Source organism: Pygoscelis adeliae, unplaced genomic scaffold, assembly GCF_000699105.1.
Source record: "Pygoscelis adeliae isolate BGI_AS28 unplaced genomic scaffold, ASM69910v1 Scaffold61, whole genome shotgun sequence".
In the NCBI taxonomy this organism is placed as follows: Eukaryota; Metazoa; Chordata; class Aves; order Sphenisciformes; family Spheniscidae; genus Pygoscelis; species Pygoscelis adeliae.
In genome coordinates, this window is record NW_008824010.1 from 1245692 (window position 1) to 1267691 (window position 22000).

At 35.8% G+C, this 22000-nt stretch overlaps 1 protein-coding gene across 1 annotated transcript in view; it reads left to right on the top strand.

Annotated features, from left to right (window-relative positions):
* Window positions 1-22000, top strand: part of B3GNTL1 (UDP-GlcNAc:betaGal beta-1,3-N-acetylglucosaminyltransferase-like 1) — a 126020-nt gene that overhangs the window by 29385 nt on the left and 74635 nt on the right. Inside the window, exon 5 of the mRNA XM_009326138.1 lies at window positions 4100-4195. Coding sequence (XP_009324413.1) covers window positions 4100-4195 — 96 coding nt within the window. The remainder of the gene's footprint in view (window positions 1-4099; window positions 4196-22000) is intronic.

The following is a 22000-nucleotide window of genomic DNA, read 5'->3' on the forward strand; positions in this document are numbered from 1 at the left end:
AAATAAATACTTCTGTTGTGTGTGTAGATAGCACGTTTAGGTAATTTTAAGAAAAAGCAAACTTAAAGCCACTACTATGGAGGACATTTTAGTAAAGTTTTAAGTATATTAATCCCTCTTTTCCTCTCTCTCTTCCTTTAATTCCATATATGAAACAAGCATAGGATTGTAAGTTTGTATTATGACACTTTATTGTCTAGTTAATGATCCTATTCAGTGTGTAAGGAAGGAGGAATTAGAGTGAAATCTTAACCTCATCTTTATATTAACTTCATTGGAGCCATTTCATTCATCAGTAATGCCTGCCTTCTAGAGCTCAAACAACAAAAGAGTAAGAACAAACAAAGGTACAGGGGAGAAGGTATTACATACTAAATATCATTTAGAGAAATGAGGACATTAGTAAGCATGTGGAGTCTCAAAAAATTTTGTTTTTCTAAGTTACGTTTTGAATTGTTGTCTTTTTTTTTTTTCCAGCAAGCAGCTTTTCTTTCTCACATTAATTCTCAGCATTGGCTTTTCTGTTCTTCCTTTTTAGTGTTCATTAATATTAGAGTAGGGCATCATAACGCTTGCTTCTAGCTTTGTTAGTGATTAAAGAATGGAGGTTTTTGGACTCTTATTTTGAAAATTCAAGGACCAAGAGTTATCAGCTGTGTACTGTTTAGTCATGGAAATGAAATCCATTGCTCTGGAGACAGCTTGTTTTTCAAACCCTTTGCCATCAATCCTAGTAAAACTACATTTAGACTCAGTGCCATGAACCTTTAGGTGTTTGGTGTGCTGCTAAAGGGACTTCAAGTCGCAACAATAGAAGAGTTGCCCTAATGATTATTCTAAGTTTTCATTGAACTAGGTAAAAAATGTAATTTGATTCTTGAAACATTAAGCTACTCTACATCTGACTCTTAAAAGTCAGAGGCCAATCCTATTACTTTCTACTGTATTTCTTTATATATTTTTCTAGATTAATGTCTTATACTGGTTTTACTGTTCTTCTAAACATTAGGTTGAGCTTTGCTGTAGAAAACAAAATTGCTGTGTACAAAAGAATATATATTTTTTTAAACCCTAGTTTTTTATTTGATTAGCGTGTTTGTACATAAGGCTCTAGATGGTTATCCTCTCACTCTTGTCTTGCTGTTAGGCGTGTCAGTTGATGAAGGAGTTTGGAAAGTTGCACTTCCAAGGATTCTGCCCCAAATTATGGTGAAATTCAATATAACCCATTGTTTTTTCTGTTCTGGATTTACTTCACTGCAATAACAGTAATTCCTAAATAACTTGTTTATTTGGTGAGTGTTTTTTTCCCAATTATGGTGTTTTCAATTCCAAAAGGCTCAAAGTATTTTAAGGCCTACATACAGTAAGTACAGAATCGTTGTTACAAGCCAAAATTCAGAGAGGTAAATTGGAGCATGCAATGGAATTATCTATATGGAAAGAGAAGGAAATTTTGGCTAAGAATCTAAGTCAAACTCTAGAAATTACAAAAAGTGATGTATGATACAGAACAGAGCCGTCAGGATCCAATTTAATAACAGTTATTCTGTCTGCCTTCACCTCTCCTTGAGTGTATGTACAGATAATTGATCAAACGCATTCAATTTTCTCTGGAAGCGTAAGGAGTTGAGATTTGAACCAATTGCTCTTTGGACTGTAGGGTATTACAGTCCTTTAGCTGAGCACCCAGATTCAACATTGTTTTTAGATTGCTTAAACTATCAACAGCATTTATGAAAATGATCAGACTGGTCAGAAATTAATATAAAAATATGAAACTCTGTCCTCCGCTTCTCATTTAAATTTCAAAGTGCATAGAAAGAGATGACTGCACTTACTACTTGCCTCTAATTGAAAACCACGTTTTCAGAAAAACAAATTTGAGATTCTCCTTTTTATCCTTTTACCTCATGAAAGCTGTTTGTGATTCTGTATTTGTTCAGCTTAGGCTGTGACTATTAGAATAAAGAAACTAATTTTCCATATTGTATTGTTATAGAATACCGTTCGAGAAAAAAGTGCTTTGTAATTTTTCCATTCTGACTTTCATGCGTAGTTTTGTAAAGTGTCTTTGTAAGTTATAAAATCCTAGGATATGCAAGAGAAGACAGTCTGTCTTGGTTAATGAATACTAGCAAGAATTCTGTAAATAATTCTATTCTTAAATACAAATCATCCTAACAGAACAGAATATATGTACATCTGATGCAACTTCTGTGAAGTTTTTATATCTGTGGAGTGTCTCCTTTAAAAACGTATCTGTGAACTCTTCTAATTGATATTCAATTTAAAAGAATTTTAGGTTAACATTCTGAAAATTTCTTAGTATTACTTAGCTGTAATTCAGGAGAAAGTTAGGATAAGGATTGAAGTTGTCCATAGTAATTAGTAGTTGTCATTGAGTTATCATAGTACAGAGACATTCTGTTTTATTCTTACGGGATAAGCAAATAGTAATTTTTTTTTTTTCCCATGTTTGTTGTTTTGATTGTATTTAATCATACTCTAAATTGTGGTGTTTCATTGCCAGCAGTCCCCCAGCAAGATCTCTTTGTGGTGTTTTTGTTCCCACATCAAAAGTATTCATAACTGTATGTGCAGAATTCTAGCCTGACTACTTACATCTGTGTGGGGTTTAAAGCTCTGTAAATAGAGATAACCTGAAAGATTTAAACTTACTGTGCTCAGTGTATACACTTACATTCCTTATGAATGCTTAGGGTGAAAATAAACCAAGTAAGTTTTCCACACTGTTCTTGAACAGAACTTGGTTATCTGAAATTACTGTTCAGAAATGCTAATACCTACGCTTTGGTGTTAATTCTCAATGAATGAGAGATGGGTACTCAACAGGAAGTACCCATCAAAATCTGGAAGAGAAATGGGCAGTTAAAGTATGACAGGAGCGCAGGAGTTGCTATAAAACAGTATCAGCTTACTTTGCATGTATAATTAAGTCCTGTAGTACCCTGAAGGTTTAGGGTGGACTGCAGACCATTGGGAGTAGTGAAGAGCAGAGCCCTGTATAGTCACACTCCTAGGGTTCTCCTTGGCCTTCTTTCTTATCTAACCATAGGTTTGTAGAGTAAACAGTTTAGTGTTTGTATGAAATTGCATTAATATGTGTCTATGCACTACAGATAATATGAAATCCCTCTAATATTCTGTTTTTGATGCATATTGGAAGCTATTTATTATGCCAATAGGTGTTCAGAATATTAAAATTCATATTTAACCTGTACAGCTACAGAACAGTATTAGAGAAGAAAATGTTGCTCGAATGGGTACATAGTACTTCAGTGAACAAATCAAAATGGGGTGTCTACATTGTTCTACCGTGAATGAGACAAATCAGAATACAGATTTTTTTTTTTTCCTTATTTTCTATGAATTATAAGTAACGTGTGGCATTATAGGTGATGGTACTGTTGGTACAATTGTCTGGTGCTATCCAAGTTCTAATTTTCATTTGCCAAACTTCAACTACTTTGGTTGAAATTTTGCATTCTATATGTCTGCCTTTGGATGACTTTCCTTTGAAAATTTCAACCAAAATGGTTCAAATATTCCCAAGACTGAAGCTTTTGGAAAGACACTTCTCAATGTTAGTTTTCTAGAGACCTTTGAAAGTCTGTAACTATTTAACATTTGAGCAGAACAACTGTGACATATTATATTATACTATATTATTAGCCCCCTTCTATGTTGTGCTGGTTTTGGCTGGGACAGAGTTAATTTTTTTTATAGTAGCTGGTACGGGGCTGTGTTTTGGATTTGTGCTGGAAACAGTGTTGATAACACAGGGATGTTTTTGTTACTGCTGAGCAGTGCTTACACACAGTCAAGGCCTTTTCCGCTTCTCACCCCACCAGCGAGCAGGCTGGGGGTGCACAAGAAGTTGGGAGGGGACGCAGCCAGGACAGCTGACCCCAGCTGACCAAAGAGATATGACGTCATATGGTGTGGAATAATATAAGGACTGTATAGATAATCTTAATTCTTGGAGTTCCCATGTTTTGAATGTTTATTTTATGATCTTGCTGCCATGTGGGTGTACAGCAGCTTACACTATGTGATTTATCTCATTTTGCTTTAGATTATTGGTTGCCAGGTCAGAAGAGAGCCACTGGAGTCTACTGAACGGTATACTCGTTGGATCAATAATCTGACTGAAGAACAACTTCTTACACAGGTAGTCTTGTTTCAGCTATGCTTGAAATTACAGCAGAAAAATAGAGCACAAGGTTTATTTAGATGGATTTTTTCAGTTGTTAGCAATACTTGATAACTTACTGAGTTTATCAGATTCTTATATTTAAAGGCTAGTCTTTTCAATAAGAGACAAGTTTATGGTGCATGTGATCATTATGTAATGATGACTTCACACTGAGTGAGAATGAAGCTTTCAACTTCAGGTTCGGAGTGAGCCTTACATTTCTCACCACTGTCTGTGGTTAAATGCATATGCTTTCATGTCCTAATAATTAGTTTAGGGTTTTCTTTTTAAAAGGTGTATTTAAATACAAAAGGAAAAAAATCTTTCTTGAGAATGATTTCCAACCCTCTAAGGTTAGGTACTGACCGCTTCTGTATCTGCTTAAGTTTTGCTGGAGATCATTTTGAAATAGCAGTTCTTCAAGCATTAAACATCGGGCTCATTATACATGTTTGTAAGTAAGATGCGTCTTGTGCAACTGAAGATGACAGTTTTGGCATAAAGAAAGGTTGTTTCGTTAGGCAGGCAGCCAATGCTGAACTAAAAGAGACTTTGGCAAAAACAAGTTAAACTGTGGAAGAAATCAATCCAGCTTGTGGAGGAATGTGTGTACTGAGTATTATAAGAAATCTAATAGATGGTTAGCAGAAAACGTCCCAGCAGGCATTAAGATGCAAGTATTTGGGGCTGGGTTTTGTGATGCTATGGTAGGAAGACATTTGCTTTTGATTTTCCTGGATTTAAGTGGCTGAAAAGATTAACATACCCTTGTTTGTTAGACTTCATTGTAAACTGTGTTGTGTTCCCCGTTACTCTAACCCCCAAAGACATACTTACAGGCTCTGGTATGGTCATTGTAACACAAGAAGTAATCTGTAGACCTTGTTTTAAAATCAGCAGTGGTATTATGGTTCCCTATAATTCACCAAGTGAAAGTAGTTACAGAAAAAGTTACCCATGGAATATTTGGATTTGCCTTTGAGTATAGCATTAGAAAAAAATTATGGATTCAAACCAGTGAATTTACCTGACAGCAACATCTGGATCACTGTGTTGTTGAAGAGAAGAGAAAGAAAAACTTGAGGATGTAAAAAATTCTCCTACACAATCTGAAGTGTTTCATCTAAGTGGCCACTGGATGGGGTCTTTAATGAATTAAGCTGGAAATTAAAAAACATATCCTAATTCTGAGATTATTTAAGAGGGGAGCATGCAAAAAGAAAACTCATTTTAAGATGGGGATGTATGTTGTCTGGAAGAGATTATTTAATACAGTGTTTCTGATAGTAGGATGCAAATGCAGTGACCTGGGAAGTCCCTTGCAATCTTATGTGCCTACAAATATCTCTTAAAGCCTTAATCAAGCAGCATGTGCAATCCATTATTTTTACATATGATTTAGATTCACACATTTTACAAATAGATGAGGAATTTTGGAAAATGTTTTGGGTTTGGAACTAGAAGGCTGCATAGCAGAGCTTGTGTTACTTGTCCATGAGTTTATTAACAAGATGAGTTTTATAGAATCACATTATTTATACGTTCCTAATGATTATTTTTTTTAAACTTGTTACCTGTTGTCTGCCAAATTAAACGCAGAAATAGAAGTTCCTCAAAAATGCTAGGTTTCTGAAAATTCTGTGGAAGTATGAGGCTAGGATAGACTGTACCAGCTGCAATTCATATGTTGTTGAGCACCACAGAATCCACTTGGACAGAGATGTTAGGTGCCCAATCATAAGACAAGCTTCAGCTGTGACACAAGTCTGTCGGAAGCTTGGCTTTTCTAACTCTGGTGCTAAAAGCACTGCTTGATTTCTAGAGCAGTGATGTCAGCATATGGCACCTCTCCTGCCTCAGTATCCATTCTTCTAATCAGAAATTCAGGTAGGGAGGTAATTATTTTGCTTTTCCTTGACTTAAAAAAGTATGGGGAGGGGGAGGAATTGGGAGTAAAAACCGTCTCAGCTGTTCTCTAATAATCAGGATATGAATCAATTATGTAAGGTTAGGCCTGATTTGTCCCACTCCCCTGCCCCCGATACACCACACATTTTATTTTGGATGTGCTTTTTTTTAAACTCTCTTCAGTAAATAAGCCCCAAGAAAACTATAAAGATAGGCCTTTGCTAGTGGATTTGTAGAATCTCTGGGAGGAGCAGTCCTTCAGGGAATTCAGGAAAATTGGCTTTAATTTACAGCATATTGTCTCCAGCAGTTTCCTGTAGTGAAAGAATGTTCAGCTTTTTTTAGCTGTCTCTGTACTCAGTGCCCAGCTCTTTTTCCAGTTATTTCTGTTGCATTTCTGTATCATGCACATGCAAATTATTTGTGCTGTAAATTGGGAAACCAAGCAACCAATTAAAAAAAAATAGCCGATTGTCAAGATCATGTAATCCCCTATCATAATATTCATGTTATTAATCAAATAATATCCTATAGCATTTTATTGCTTTACTAGACAGTGACTGAAGTCCAGTTTGAAAGAGGTGGGTGGTAGCAGATATTTTGTTAGGTGGTTGGATGGCTTCATATGCCTCGGTGCTGGCTGCTGGTTTTATATCACTTGAGTCAATACCAGATTTTTGGATCAAATGTCCATCCCCTGTCCTCACGCTGAGAAGATCATTCAATACAAAATGCTTCTAGCATTTTAACTTTTCTTTTCCCTTAGCCATGGCCTCTTGATGCTTACTTATCCATTAAATGTTTCTCTAAACAATTATACTGTAACATTCCAAAGATACTTTATGGTATGCGTGAAATTTCAGAATATATACCCCAGAGGGTGTGGGGGAGTAAGAGTAGAAAGAGAGCATAATAATGAGAAAACTACTTTTTAAAAGATTAATATTTGCTTGTTTAAGGTTATCTTCCATATAAATGATGAGTGATTAAAACACGCTTTTATAGGTACATTAGTATAAGCCTTAAAATACATGTATATGTGTTCTGGTAGACTTGCTATCTTTCTGGCCAATAGTAAAAAAAAAAAAAAAAAAAAAAAGAGTTGTTCAGTAAGTGCAGAGCACAGTGACAGGTACAGGAAGGTAACGAGCAAACAAATTTAAGAGAACTGACTGTTTTGATGTTGGAGTAAGTGAAAAAATGTAGATTAATCTTACAGGCTATCCGAGTCTGAATTGTGCTTGAAATGTGATTGAAGTTTGATCATGTAGCCCTTCTTGTACACTGGAAATTTTACTGTGCTGTATAAGTAAAAATGTCTGAATGGTTTTAAGGTTGGATTAATTACACAAATATTTATACAATTATTTCTTAAGGATTGTTGTTGACTGTAAGTAATACAGCTGAGTTCATATCCATGTTGGTTAAATCACTACTTTAGGTTAGTTTAGTCTCGCAGCCTGTGAAGTATTATATTCAGCCTGAAGCATAATTCCATCTGACCTACCATTTTTTCCTTCCCAAAGACAAGAGACTTCTCTGCTTTCCTATGGTTGTTCACTTAGAAAGCAGATGGCAAGCTTACAGCCGTGTGTGAGGAGACTCTTGCAAAAAGGAGTGGGCTCTATGGTTGACAAGACTGGACTGTCCTAATGTAGAAAAATAATGGTCTGAACAAAACATGATTCTGTATGTTTGTTGTCCACCGTAATGTGTCTGTATTGCTTCCTGATACATACTGTGCTTTGCAGATTATCTCAGAGCTCTTTGTGTTGGGTAAATTTGGAAGTTTTCACAGGTGATTTGTAGTTCTTACCAACAACCTGTCTGGACCACCTGACAGAAGAACAATAATTAACATGTTAGAGTTCCATAACATACACTTTTCTGTGCTGTTACATGTGCCTGTTATTTAACTGATAGGCTTAGAAGCTATGCTTCTCTACTTATTAATTCTTCCTATATTAGAGTTTAATTAATATTTGATGAAAGTTCATGCTACAAATCAGCATTTACTACAGACACTCAGTGTGGAAACAGATCCAGCATTTTGGCCGAGTTGAGCATGTAGTGTGTTCTGAAGGCAAGAAGGACCTAATAACATGGCTGGACCTTTTCCATAAATTCAATACTCTCAATATTGCATTGTCGTCATATATCTCAATAGGCAACTTCTTACTGGTAAAAAGCTGGTAGGAGTAGATTGCAGGTAGGATGGATTTTCCGGGTGGGCCACAGATTGAGTATCTCTGGCTTAGAGCATCTGTTTTGTCTGCTTGCAGACCAGAAAATTCCGGCTTTATAAGTGCTAGGGTTGGTTGTCAGTGTGTCAGAACTGAAATAATAATTGAGGTGGCAATCTGAAAGTGGATATATGCAATGCCTGTTGTCTAGTTATATTAGTAAAGGCAAAAACTGGACAGAGGGTAAGACTTTCTTTCTTAAGAATGAATAAAACATGAAAAGGCTGATTGATATCCCCCCCACTCCCCTTGTATCTTTGCCACTATTAATGGCTCACTTGTATTTGTTGTCTTTCAATAAAAAGATACTCAACACTTTCCTGGGCTTTTTATGTCACGGTTTCCTCTTCCTTCACCCATGTGATCTAAAAATGTGTCATTAATAGTGAAGTCCTGATGTTTTTCTGCTGAGCGAAAGAACTGAAGTCACAAACTGGTTAATTACAGTAGATTCTACTAGTTTGTATGGGATTAAGCGTATACCATATAAGAAAAAAACCAATTGGCTGCTTTCTTTTGTGGTTGATCCTTTTTCTCCTCTGGAGTAAAAAAAAACAGTTTCACAAGCTAGTCAGTGTTTATATTTACGTTTGAAAATGCATGTCAAAGGGGTTCGTGGAATTCTAGAAAGTTTAATGAGAAGTGGCTTACCCACATCTGTGAACTCCAAGCAGAATTAGAACTTCCTAGTGAGGCTTTATGTAAAGGCATCTCAGGGTAAAATATTTTTGAATTTAGAAACAGGTTTGTTGTAGTTTAGAAACTTACACAGATTTTGCTTTGTGTGTTAGCAATTTTGCATGAGTTTAAAGGTATGCCATACAGGAAAGACTGTTAACTCGGATTTTTCCTTTTTATATTTTGTTTGATAATTTGCATGCTTAAACAAGGCTTGAATGTGGTTCATAATACATAGCAATATTTAAATGGAACAGAAACATTGTAATATAGTATAAAAGCAACTTGGGAGTAGAATAAGTTTGCCTTTATTCCAAAAAGTTCTTGATGAATACAGTCTTACAGCATGATGGATACTTGTGTGGCAGAAAAAAGCATGATATGATTTTGATGGACATTGAAATTAACCAGGTAGAAAACAGTTTTATCTCTGATTTGAGCTACGATTTGTTCCAGCTGATGACCTTTTCTTGTATTTTAAGTAATTAATCATACCAATATGGAATGCAACATGTTTGCATCCTAAAAAACATTTTTTCTTAAGACATTTGATGTTAAGAGATGGACAGGTAATGCCAAGTGTAAAGGAAAACTATCAAGGATTAAATTTTCAGAAATGCATAATTTGTTTTCCAGACTATTACTGACATTTATGTCTCCTCAATACTTGTGAAAATTACTTTGAAAAATAGGGCAAGAAGTTAAAATAAAATCAGGACTCAGTTTTTAATGTAGGACTGCAGTTAGGGACATGGATGGAAACAACTAATAACTTCCAGTTTCTGAATGCTCCATTTATTCTTGTTTGATCTTCCACATTTATCCTGTTGATACGCTAGCTTACAAATAAACAGCCTTTAAGCTTCTCTTTGGGTTTCTATCTCACTGCCTTTTATAGCTTAAGGAAACTTTACTTTTGTCCAACAGATGAGGGACAAAAACCAGTTTTTGTTTTAAAATGATAGGTGAGATATTGAAGTAGCTATAACTTTTTTTTTCTTTCAAAACAAAAAGCCTACTCCAGATACAAGTTTCCAAGTAATTTAGTGATGTTTATTTTTCAGTTGGTCCTCCATATGTGAGAGCACAGAGCAGATACACCCTTAACTTCCTGTCATTTTCTGTCTTTGAATTTGAAAATCAAAGTGCTGATTCCACAAAGAAGGGAAATATTTTTACTGTGGGTTTAGTGTAATAAAAATTATCGATTTCAAACATATTTTTACTGCAATGCAGCTCCCTATTATAGCCTTATGTATAGGAAAAAGCATTTTTTTGTCTCTTGCAACTGGACACTGAACAGTTTTTTACTGTTTAAAAACTGTGTATGAGCATGAGTTAATTGCATTCTATTTATTATTGGAAAATAATTTCCTTTTTTAGTCTCACCTTTTAGTGATAAAAGTACTGGGCCAGATTTTCAGGAGAGCTCATTAATTTCTGTAGTAATTGGAGTGGCTGAGTGTGTGAGTATGACAGCATCATTTCCCATATTGGATAGTAGGTCTAAAGGCCGGTTTGATCTATTACAGTCAAGATTTTGTTTCTTAATATTTTTTATACTGACCTCACCCTGCCATGTTTGACATTTGTCTCTACAGTAGTTCTTGCTTGTCTGATCTTCTGAGTAGTTAGGGAAGCTGAATTTTAAAATACTTACATCCACCGTATCCTCTCATAAGTATTAACAATATATGTTACACTGTTATGTTTGAGGCTTTTTTTTTCTTTGTGTTGTAAAGAAAACAGATTCTGGTCCAGTCTAACAGCTTTTGAGTATAAGGATCCAGATTTAATGATTAATTCAATTTTTATTTTTTAGTGCAAGTGTGACAAACTGGGACATGGGAGTTTTATTCTGTTTGTACAGCCTTGGCAAAATGGACTGTGATTAGAAGGTCTTGAGCTGAAGTTATGCAAATAAAAAAAAAAAGCTTTTCAGAGCGTTAGCTTGGATCAACTGTAGCTGTGAACAGTATGTCCTTTTTCATAAAGAATTGATATTTCTCTATTCGTTTATTCCAATTACATGATCTTAAGGATGATTAGCATATCTAGTTCCTTCAGAAGTAGTGCTTGTGTATGCAGCTCACATTTTGAGAACTGGAATGATCACATGTAAAGGAGGTGGAGTAGGCATGTGCTTTGTGGTTAGCAGAGGGATAGTCAAGCCCTGGCCCAAACGGAAATCTGAGTGGTTGCAATACATGGGGTGTATGACAAGGAAGGAAATGGTCTTGCGTCTGGCTTCTAGTGTAACTGTTGGTCCTTTGCCACCTCTCTGGATGAGCTGGTTTCTATGATGTGGGTGGATTTAACCTTTTGCATCACTTGCAATGACTGCTCCCGCAGCGCAGGAAAAGGCAGCAGAGGAGAAATGTAAACCCAGCAGTTTTATACCCTTCATTTTACAAACATAATACCTTAGCGAAATTGAAAATTCTGATGCTGCTGGTGAACAAACTATGATGGCATAGAGGTTGCTGTAAATTATAGTGATTTTTTTTTTCAGAGCTACTGAAACAGAAAAAGCAAATGTTAACAGATCTTTTTTTATTAGACAAATTTGAAGTATTTTTCAAGATTTTCCATTCATTTCTGCTTTTTAACTTAGTGTTGAATTTATTGAAGTAGATATTAAGCATACTTGTCAACATAAAAGATAGGTGTTCAGAAAGTTTGTACAATAAAAGGAATTATTATTTTCAGGCATATAATTTCTTAGCATGCCAGAAGGACTATATTTATTTTGGCTAATTCTTTGCATACATGTACCCTAATAATGTCAGAATGAAATAAGTATAGTAATGAACATATTAATCTCAGCATTATGATTATTTTGTAAAGTGGTAAAGACAAATTAAGACAAGCCCTTGCTGTTTAAAGAATGGTTCAAATTTTGCTTAAAATACTGTTTTAATCTTTATCACTTTGGAGGGTTTGTTCTGCCACTAAAGACAAATAAGTGTGCTGCCTATAATTCAGTTTGTTAAGCTTGTAAGCTTGTAGAAAGTTTATTGTTTTGTCTATCTGATTAGGGATTTGATGCTAGAATATACTGCTAAAAGCCCTTATGTGGGTTCACTTGAATAAAAGTGATTTGTATCACCATAGCTCATAGTTAAATCTTAATTACCTACAACTTTTATGCAAATATAGCCACATCTCTACTAGAGCTGCACTGCTGTGATTACGTTAAGTCTCTGTAGCATAGCCGTTTCTTACATGAATGCCTTGTGTAGCCTGTTGGATTGATGCTATAGTGCAAGAGCTTTGAATTGACGTAATGTATTCCTAATGTTTTTTCATCTTCCTTGTACTCTATATCTAGGTCATCTCCTACTGTATAAGTATATAACAAGGCAAAATAATACGATGGCTAGGGGTTCAGAACCTAAGCAATGACTCTTAAGATGCACATCCTTTTTTTTTTTTTTTTGGGGGGGGGGGTGTTTTGTTTTTTGGGGCTTTGTTTTTGTTTTTAAATCAGACTGCAGCATGTTATACAAATGCTCCTTCCACAGCCGCTTAGCACAAACAGCCTTCTGCACTAGATTTACTTGGTGTGCCTCTGTTTTGATTTTTGCCTCATCTAATGTTCATGTTCTTTTCCTCTTCTCCATGTGTCATTCCCTGTCCTTTTTAAGCACCTTTGCAGCATAATTGTGAATTCTCTAGAGCGAAAGTCATGTCCGTGTTCATTGTTAAAAGCTAGTAAAATAGGGTCCAAGTTTGTGCTTAATATCACGATAGTGATACTGACTTTTTAAATACACTTTAATTGAAATTTATTTTGAACATACATGCTAGACTTTTATTTGTCTAAAACCCATCTGTTTGTGTAGTTTTGGGGAATTTTGGGATTGTATGGCCAGGTCTCATACTATGTGTTTTCTTTTGTGTGTCCTAAAGCTTTTTGCTGTTTTCCACTGCAAACTTTTGGAATTGGTTGTTATGGCTGTGACAGCATTCAGCAGCTTTCACTTTTCCCACTTCATTCTCAGTTTCATCTCTTCCCCCAAAGAATGTAGTCTTTCGTTGACGCTTCACAAAAGAGCCACAAGTTCACCACATACTTAATTGCCCATTCATTTTGCAAGGAGCAAATTGCTTAGTAGTTTCTAATGAAGAAATTTGAATGTAACCACCCATGAGTGCAAGAAAGTAGCAGATTAATAATCATCTTCATATTCAGGAGAAAACTGTATCCATGAAATGCTCTATCTATTGAGTCAAAGTCTCAGGGAAAGGAGGTAAATTGGTCATCAGGTTGGCAATTGCATTTAAACAGGTTTTAATGTTTCTGAGAGAAACCAGACTCTACAAGTCTACAGACCTCTGCTAAGCAGTGCTAAACTAAATGTTCTCATACACTTTGACACGCTTCATTTAGAGCGCTGCCAGGCTAGAAAGATAATACTGAACTGAAGCTAGCAAGAAGCAATCTTACTGTCACAGCATTTACATCTCGGAAATTGCAGGGAAATTCTCAGCTTTATTATAATAGAAGCAAGAAAGAGAGGTAAGTCATTGCAGTGGATCTGAATATAGCGTACGCTTCAGCAAGACACTAAATGGACTGTGTTTAGCTTTATGCCTATCATTGTTCTCTTCCTTCCATGTATTTCCTGGGTATTTAACCTAAAAGAGAAAGGATTTCTTTTTTTACCTATGCTATGCTCAGGAGTCAGTCAAGAACGCCTTGTCACATTATGTTCGAGACCTGGAAAACTGTCTGAGAATTTTGCTGGCAAGTACTCACTCCCCTTGTGATTTGTTCTTTAATTATTTCTGTTTCCACTCTACCGATTTTACTGATCATGAACAGTAGCATCACTAATGAGTACTGCAGACAGGCCAATGGCAATGCATCTATGCATCTCTCTTTTTCTTTACTTCTCTTCCTTTTTAGCCAGGCACGGTGACAATCTAAAATTGTAGCGTGGCCATGTCCCCAGAGCTTTATCCATATCTTTCATATTCACACACTTCTATGAAAACAAACAACCAAATAAATAAATAAATCTGTGATTGTGAAATGAAAATAAATTAGAAACTGTTCATGTACATTCAAATGCTTGACAGTCTTAGAACTCCTGATGGCTCGCTTGAAAGAGCAGGAAAGTTGAGTTTTCAAGTGATAGTCTGCTGTTCTGTCCTCAGATGTGTTTCTTCTTTTAACTGAAACTCAAGTCATGTTGAATGTATCCATTAGTATATCTGCATCCTCACTTCTTCAGGAGTAAGATGTTTGAGTTGAGGTTTGTTGTACTTGGCATAAATCAAGCGATCAGAGGAATCACAGCTACCTCTCACGGAGGTAGCTACTACGGAGCCCACACCAGTGGACTGTTGCTCCATTTACCTACAGTATTTGAAAATGATGTATTATCTCAACTGCCAACATTTATTCGACCACCTAATTTTAGAAGGTAACAGTCAGCAACATTAGCTTTTCCTACCTACCCTGAATTCCGTTTTAATGGCATCTTTCAGAAGAATGTAAATCTTAACCTGTGAGCAAAACACGCTCTCTCTTAATCTCGGTGTCAGATTACACATGTTGAAAAAGAAAAAAACCAAAACCAACAACTTTTAGAGATGGTAGGAGAGATTTTGTGTGTGTGTCATAAAATTATTCATAGATCTGTGGAGCAGATGTTGACAATTACAAAGAGAACAGAGGCCGGTCTGTGGTCAGCCAGCAAGCTCCATTTCACGTGGGTAGATCAAGGCTCAAGGCAGCAACTATTTCCTGTCAGCACGCTGGGCGTCAGCAATAGCAGTTTTTATGGGCTATAGCCCAGTTAAATTGTACAAAGTCACTTTTGTGAGGCCGTGGTTCTGCCTCTCAGCTGAAAGAATAATGGTACTAGAAGGCTCAGTGTTCTGTTTTGTAAGACCTGTGTCTATTGATACAAAATTGTGGGTTAAAAACTTTTTATAGATTTTGTGTTTCTTTGCTAGATGTTTGCTGCCTCATTTTAGAAAATGTAGACAGCTGACCCTTTCATTTACTGCACTAATTGCCAGCGTGTCATTTCTCATTTTAATTATTTTAGCTTGAACCATATTTAAAGCACAATCCCCCCCAAAATTTTAATGTATTTTTATTCAGGAACTTAAATGGTAGCTATTTCCTGCAAATTAAAAATGATGAATTGTTATCCTTTTGCCTTCAGAGCAGTTTTTCTTAAATTCCCATGGTTGCAGGTGATCTGGGGCATCTCCTCTGCTGCTACAAGTGCTGCTTGGCATGCTAGTATAAATAGGCATTTCCCAGTAGTTAAAAGAATTTTAACTATAGCTCATTTTATCTCAAACAGAATGGGGTTGTTGAAGTAATGATGATGCTGATGCCGTATCCAATGAATTCCCATTTTTCTCTTTGTTGGTAGAGGTGTATAAATAAACATGTATTAGTGAGGGAAAATTAATATCATTTTCTCCTGCAAATAAATAATTTTGATCTTCAAGTTTAACAGGTGTAGGTAGTGATGGAGGAAGCATCCCTTGCCCTTTTGGAGACCATGGAAAGGGGAGAATGAACAAAAATATAGCTTAGTGGAAGGAGAAGAAACCTTGTGGAAACGGAAAAAATTTTCTGGTGCTCTGCCATATTTTAAATTCACTCTTTCACAGCTTTTATAATAAAGCTGTGGCCGTGGAATGTGAGCACGTTAATGTCAAGTTCTAATTATTGGGTCTGTCACCTTGCTGTTTTGTACAATAGAGGATGGTACTGAACACAAATAGAACATTGATAAAATGACAAAAGCAAAGCATAAAAATATTTCTTAAATGGCTGAAACAGTGTCTGTAATAAATACATGTTTTGTTATTCAGAAACAAGAAATTATTTTCTGTCTGACTGAGGACAGCATGCATTTCACTGTTTAGCGAGAAAAGAGTCCCTGTGATAAGAATCTACCATGTTCTGTGTGTGACTCAAATCTTAGGTTGCTTGGGCTTTTTTTCATCAAGTAGGTAATGTGAATAATTTTAGAATAAAGAGGAAGGAAGAAATTACACGCCTCAGTAGCAAGCATGTTTTCTCTAATACTTTAGTTTCAAGTTCTGTATTAAGGATAGGTAAAGTTCAAAGTCTCCTTTTATAGTAGGATGCTGGGTGCAAGCAGCTAGACAGAACACAATGCAACTTTCTCTTTAGTGAAAATGGTAACATAGCTTGAGTCTTAATGGCAAACTGCTGTTGCTGTGGCAGGGCTTGTGCTAATTTGTTAGGAATAAAACATAAGCAATGCTAATACATTTGAATTTTTAGTATGAAAGAGGCCAGTGCATCTGCTGTGTGAATGGAAGTGCTGTACAGCCACGTGGCTGCAGCTGGGTCACATACCAGTGAAGGAGAGCCTCGCCGATCAGCACTAGCTAGGGGAGTAACATTCTTAGCCCTGTAAAGGCAGGACAATTATGTATTAGTAATGACAGTTTCCTGTAACTCTGCTGTATAAATATAGAGATATCTGCGCCAGACCACATATTTAGAATGTGTCATGCTGAGGTATTTACCTGCAAATTAACTGAAAACCATCCATTGTTTCATACTGATAATATATAGATAGCCAAATGTTAGGCCAAATTGTGTAATGTAATACCTGGTTCTAGGAAGAGTAAATGCTTGGTAAATATAGAAATTAAGGCAGTATTTAGCTACAAATGTGTTGAAAATGGTAGCTGTTACTTTTTTTTAATATAGCATGAATTATGAGAACACAATATCATCTACTTTCTCTAGATTAATTTCTAAGCTGTGCCATATAGAATATTATATTGATGGGCATTTATATGCCCATATATATATATAACATTATATAACATGGGGGGTGGGAATGTTAACAAGGGGAAGTTGGAGGGGATTGGTTTTAGTTTTTCTGCTGAGACCAGGAAGCAAACCATTAGAGAGCTTAAAAGTAGGGACCAAGGTTTTTTAATCCAGGCAACTGAGTTTTTTTTAATTGATAGAATTTTTTTGACTTGCGTTTAACACGTATGTTTGAGTGTCCCCATTTAGATGGGGTCAGCTTTCTTTGAATTACGTAATTGTGATTTGGAATCTCAGAATAGTGAACTAGATGCCATATTTTTTTCCCCGACATCTCAGAATCTGTTACAATTGGTAAAGTGACAGTGGTGGAACATATATTTTGCAATATAGATGGTGCATTTACAACTATTAAAAATCCTGAATGAAGGCAAATGCTTAATAGTTACTTAGCTTCATTTGTGCCAGCCCAGAAGTCTTAAAATAAGGATTCTGAAAATAAATGTATTTGTATACAATGGTGAGAACTTCAACAAAAGGACTGTTAAGGTGCTAGGATTGCTGGTTACTGATTTACATGATTAGGTTTAAAGTTTGTAGGAAGAGAAAGAGAATTTGGGTTTTGGAGTGGGGGTGTGGTTCTGGGTTTTTTTGGGGGGGGTAATATTGTTTAGTTGGGGAGGGCATTGATGGTGTTTTTAATATTGACTCGTATATTTGTTAGTCAAGTCAGAAGCTTCCCAAAGTTACAAGTGAAATTACAAGCTAAACAGTTATCTTATTTTGCAGGAAGGCAGCCTGGTGTTCCATCTTTGTGACACTGGGACTTTTTATTGTTGTTTGTAGGACTTCTGATGAATAGCCTGAGGTGCAATCTTTTCTCAGTTTTGACCTTTTACCAGAGAGCTCTATAAACACAAATAATAAATTTTACAAGGAAATAAAATTCTTTCTAAAACCATTACCTATTTCTGCTACTGCTTCACACATTCTGAAGGTTGGTTGAATTTCCATTCGGTATTTGTTTGATATATTTGGTTAATTTTTTCCTGGTAAATTTGGTGATTGTAGAAATGTTACCTGCCACCAACATCAGCAAACCAACAATGTTTCTTAGTAATATTTTTACTGTCTGTTTATAATGATAATAAAAACAACAGGTTTTGGCTTTTAACTTCTGTCAAACCTCTTTTTAAAGCTAAAAGATGTTGTTTGTACATTGTGTACGTGAAAACTCAACATCTGCTTCACTGACTAGGCATAATTATGTGTGAGCAACTGGCAAAGAAAAGTAGCTTATCTACCTTTTGCAAAAACAGACCCTTATTCAGGAACAGTTTCTATAATTGTGTTCTAAAATGTATTTTCATCACACCTGTCTGAATTTGAGATATTTTACCAAAGAATTATTCCACTGGTCCTCCAATAAACTATAATAATTATCATCTGAGAAAATCAGAATATTAACAAAACGGTGCTACAGGTAGGTAGTTGCTTGAGAGACAGAGCAATGTAATTTTATCAGAATCTGAGTTTTGAGAGAGTTGTACAGACAAGTCTGAAAACATAACCGAAGAATATTTAGTCATTATTTCAGCTTCCTGTAGCTCTGAAAGGCATGAACTACTTCATTAATCTTAGTGCAGAGCTTTGTGGGGGGAGGGAGGATGGGGGAATCGTTCTAACAATACTTGAAAAAATTCTTCCACTTCTGCTAAAAGCAAGGATGTTGTGGCCTTAGCCCTAATCATGAACAGGCTGCAGAATTGTCTTAACATGCTACGTTGGGCAAATGTGTACTTCTACTGGCATTAAATGGTGTTAAATGTTTGCTGTTATTTCAGGGCTTCTAATTGTCAGGAATTTATAAATAATGGGAGCTCTGGATTATATATGTGTCTAGATATAGCCTGTGTTTGCAAATCATGTGCCATCTTACAGTGTTTTTACATACACATCAACTCTTTTAAGTTTGCGTATCTGTTGGCCAGAACTTTACATTTGTTGCTGTTCATTCATTTTAAAATATTGCATTTAGGAAAAACATTTGTTCTTAATGTTTTTGGGCACTGTTACAGGGCTAGCACGTATTAATTTCAAATACACTCTTTATAGATGTGCTTGTATTATTGTGAAAACGATGCTTTTTTTTTTTTACTTTTAGAAGAGAAAATAGGTAAATGTCACTTTTATATCTTATGTTTGTAATTTATCTCAAGAACTGCTACTTGTGCTTTGCTGTTATTCTTTCCTGCTTTAGCAGTTTGAAGCTTCTGAATCTGATCTTTTAAGTGGATATGCGTAGATTTTTATGGAAATTTGTATGTCCACAGCTGCTAGAAAATAAGAGGATGTGCCTGCAGAAGATGACAGATTGCCAAATAAGCCTACCAAACTGAGGTCTGGAAAAAATAGGAATTTCCAAGCAGGCTAGAGGTTTATCAAAGAGGAAGAAAGCAAGCCAATTTGAGTACTTTGCACAGCTGTTTCAACTGAGATATTTCATCCATGTGATACTATATAATAATTTGATGCCAAAAGTAATACGTACACTTTTTTAAAATTTTGAATCAGTGGCATACGTAAAATTGGTTTCATATGGTCAAAAGCTTCTGCATTTCAAAACAAAATAACCAAAAGTTTGGCTCATCTTGCATTTGCAAAATACTGCAGCTAAGTAACAACTACATTTTCTGAATCATACAGTAAACATGAGACTTCTCTAATCATAAATCAGAAGAACCTACACTTTTCTGCCTTTGTAACTGCATGACCTTTTTTTACTTGCTAAGAATGTACGTAATAAAAATCTTACTTTGAATTGAAGGGTGACGCTTTTAGCTTCTTTCACAAATTAAATAGCCGTGCTAAGGGAAAATGTATTTTCTTAGGCATAGGTAAGCAGATACTTGCTTTCATATTACCATGCCTGTAGGTCTCTAGTTCTTGATTTCCACCATCAGAAATGTATAAGGAACATTCAGTAACATACAGGATGCTCATACTCCAGTGAACTGGATGCGAGAACTCCAGTTCATGTGTTTGGAGATATCTAATGACAAAGAGAATGAGAATGCGTTCACTAGGTAGAAGCGCAACAGATGCCAAACAGCTGTGAATCATCTATATTCTGCTTTGGAAGAAGTGAGAACCTTTAAGCCTAAACTGAAGAAAGATTTTGTTTGTTTGTTTGTTTTAGCACAAAACTGACTGGTTTAACCCTTTCTCTCCGCTCCTAATTGCACTTGTTTAGCTAGTTATCCTTAGGTTAATAAATAATTATTTTGGCTGCCAGTCCCTCTTAAAGCCCTTCCGATTGTATCTCATTAGAAGTCAGTAAAAGCAAAGCATCAATTTTCAAGTAGGATCCTGTTTTGTCCTTGATAATGTCACTTGACATTAAGTGCCCAGAAGTAGCTGACCTTCACACCTACCAATATAAACAACTTAAGTAATATGCACTGCTTTTGCATGTATAATGCCATTGGACTTTTAGTCCTTTGATACCCAGATATCCTGCTATTGTTCAGTCCCCTTCATTTTCTTGACATGCAGGCCTCTGCTGCTGCCTCTTTAACATTTGCAGTCCATTTTGTCTGTAATTTTTCCTCCTCTAGCAGATGATTTCTTTGTATCCCCTGGGTTCATCCACTTTTCCTCTGCATCAGGCACCCTCCCTGCCAGAATTCTCTGCTCCATCAATAAAGGCATAATTTGGAATACAGTTAGACAACAAAATGCCTCTTTTTCCTTAGCCTTTGATTGTTTTCAATCAGAAAAGAATAGTTTTAAACCTAAATACTTCTACCTTTCTCATCAAACATGAATGACTTTCCCTCTCTAACCCTGTCAGCTTTTTTATGCAGTTGCAAGGTCCAGCAATCTTTTTGCTGAACTCAGCGTGTTGTTTCAAATCTAACGCACAAGTGCTCTCCACAGACACACAGAGCATTCTTAGGTGCTTGCTGTGAAACCCTCAGAGCATATCACAATTTAATAGGATGGTTTGCTATGTCCACTGGACAGCAAGACTGCTAGATGCCAGGAACGGGATAAGAAATGCTGTGCATGTGGGTTTTTTTTCTTTTTTTCTTTTTTTTTTTTTCCCAGAGAATCGGTAGAAAGGAAAGGATTGGGAAGCTTACTAAGGACTGTAGTTTTGAAAGTTGTCTTGAGAGATATGGGAGGAAAGAATCTGAAATGAGAGAAGGGAGTTCAAGAAAGGTAATTTGTATGCAAAAGGCTGAGAGGAGAAGGCAAAATTAACAATACTGGTTTGTCTACCTTGGAAACTGAAATTGCCAAATCTTTTTGAATCTCTTGGGGTGTTTGTTTTTCATGGTTTAGTGTGAATTTGGTGAACCATCAAAAGAGCTATATTAGCACTCAGAAATTGGTTGTAATGGTAAAAAAAAACCATTGATCAAAAATGCGAATTATTGTTGGAATGAAATAACAAACTGTGTGACTGTTTCTGGGTTATGTTCCTGCTCTTGCTTACCAAATCTGACACTAAAACTGCTGTTCTGTCCTTTGTGAATTGAAGCATGAAGATTCAGTGAGTGTGTTTGGGCGTGAGCTTCTTACATGTTTGGATCAAAGGGACTGGTGTATGAAAGACTCGATGACTTACTGTCACTATGGCAGTTTGTATATGAAGGCAGCTTGGAATTCTGTATATGCAACATTGCTATTAAGTTATTATTGATGTTGAACAAAGGATTATTTTTTTCTTTTTTAATCTGAACCAAAGCTTTGTGAGTTTTGATGGCATTTTTTATGAATGCAAACATATTAAGATAGGTTATTCAGTGTTTTTCCTACTTTTTAGGCTTTTCTTCCTTTAAGTTACAAATTCATGTTGTCTCTGTCCTTATTGCAGAATCAGTCTTTGACTAATATCATGGAAGAACTGGGGGGTTTTTGTTTGCATTTTAAAGCATGCATTTTAGTAGCTAGTATATTTACACAAGACACGTAAGATTATTATGCAGCTTAGAAGCCAGTAGATTTAGGTTTTATTTGACATTTTCTTCGCTGACAGGGCAGTTGTAGCAATATGACTGTAGTTCATATGTTAGACATTTTAGGAAGTGCCATCTTATTGCTTGCTCATTTATTCTTAATTTAAACAGGCAGTAGCATCTTTAAGGTAAGCATTTAAAG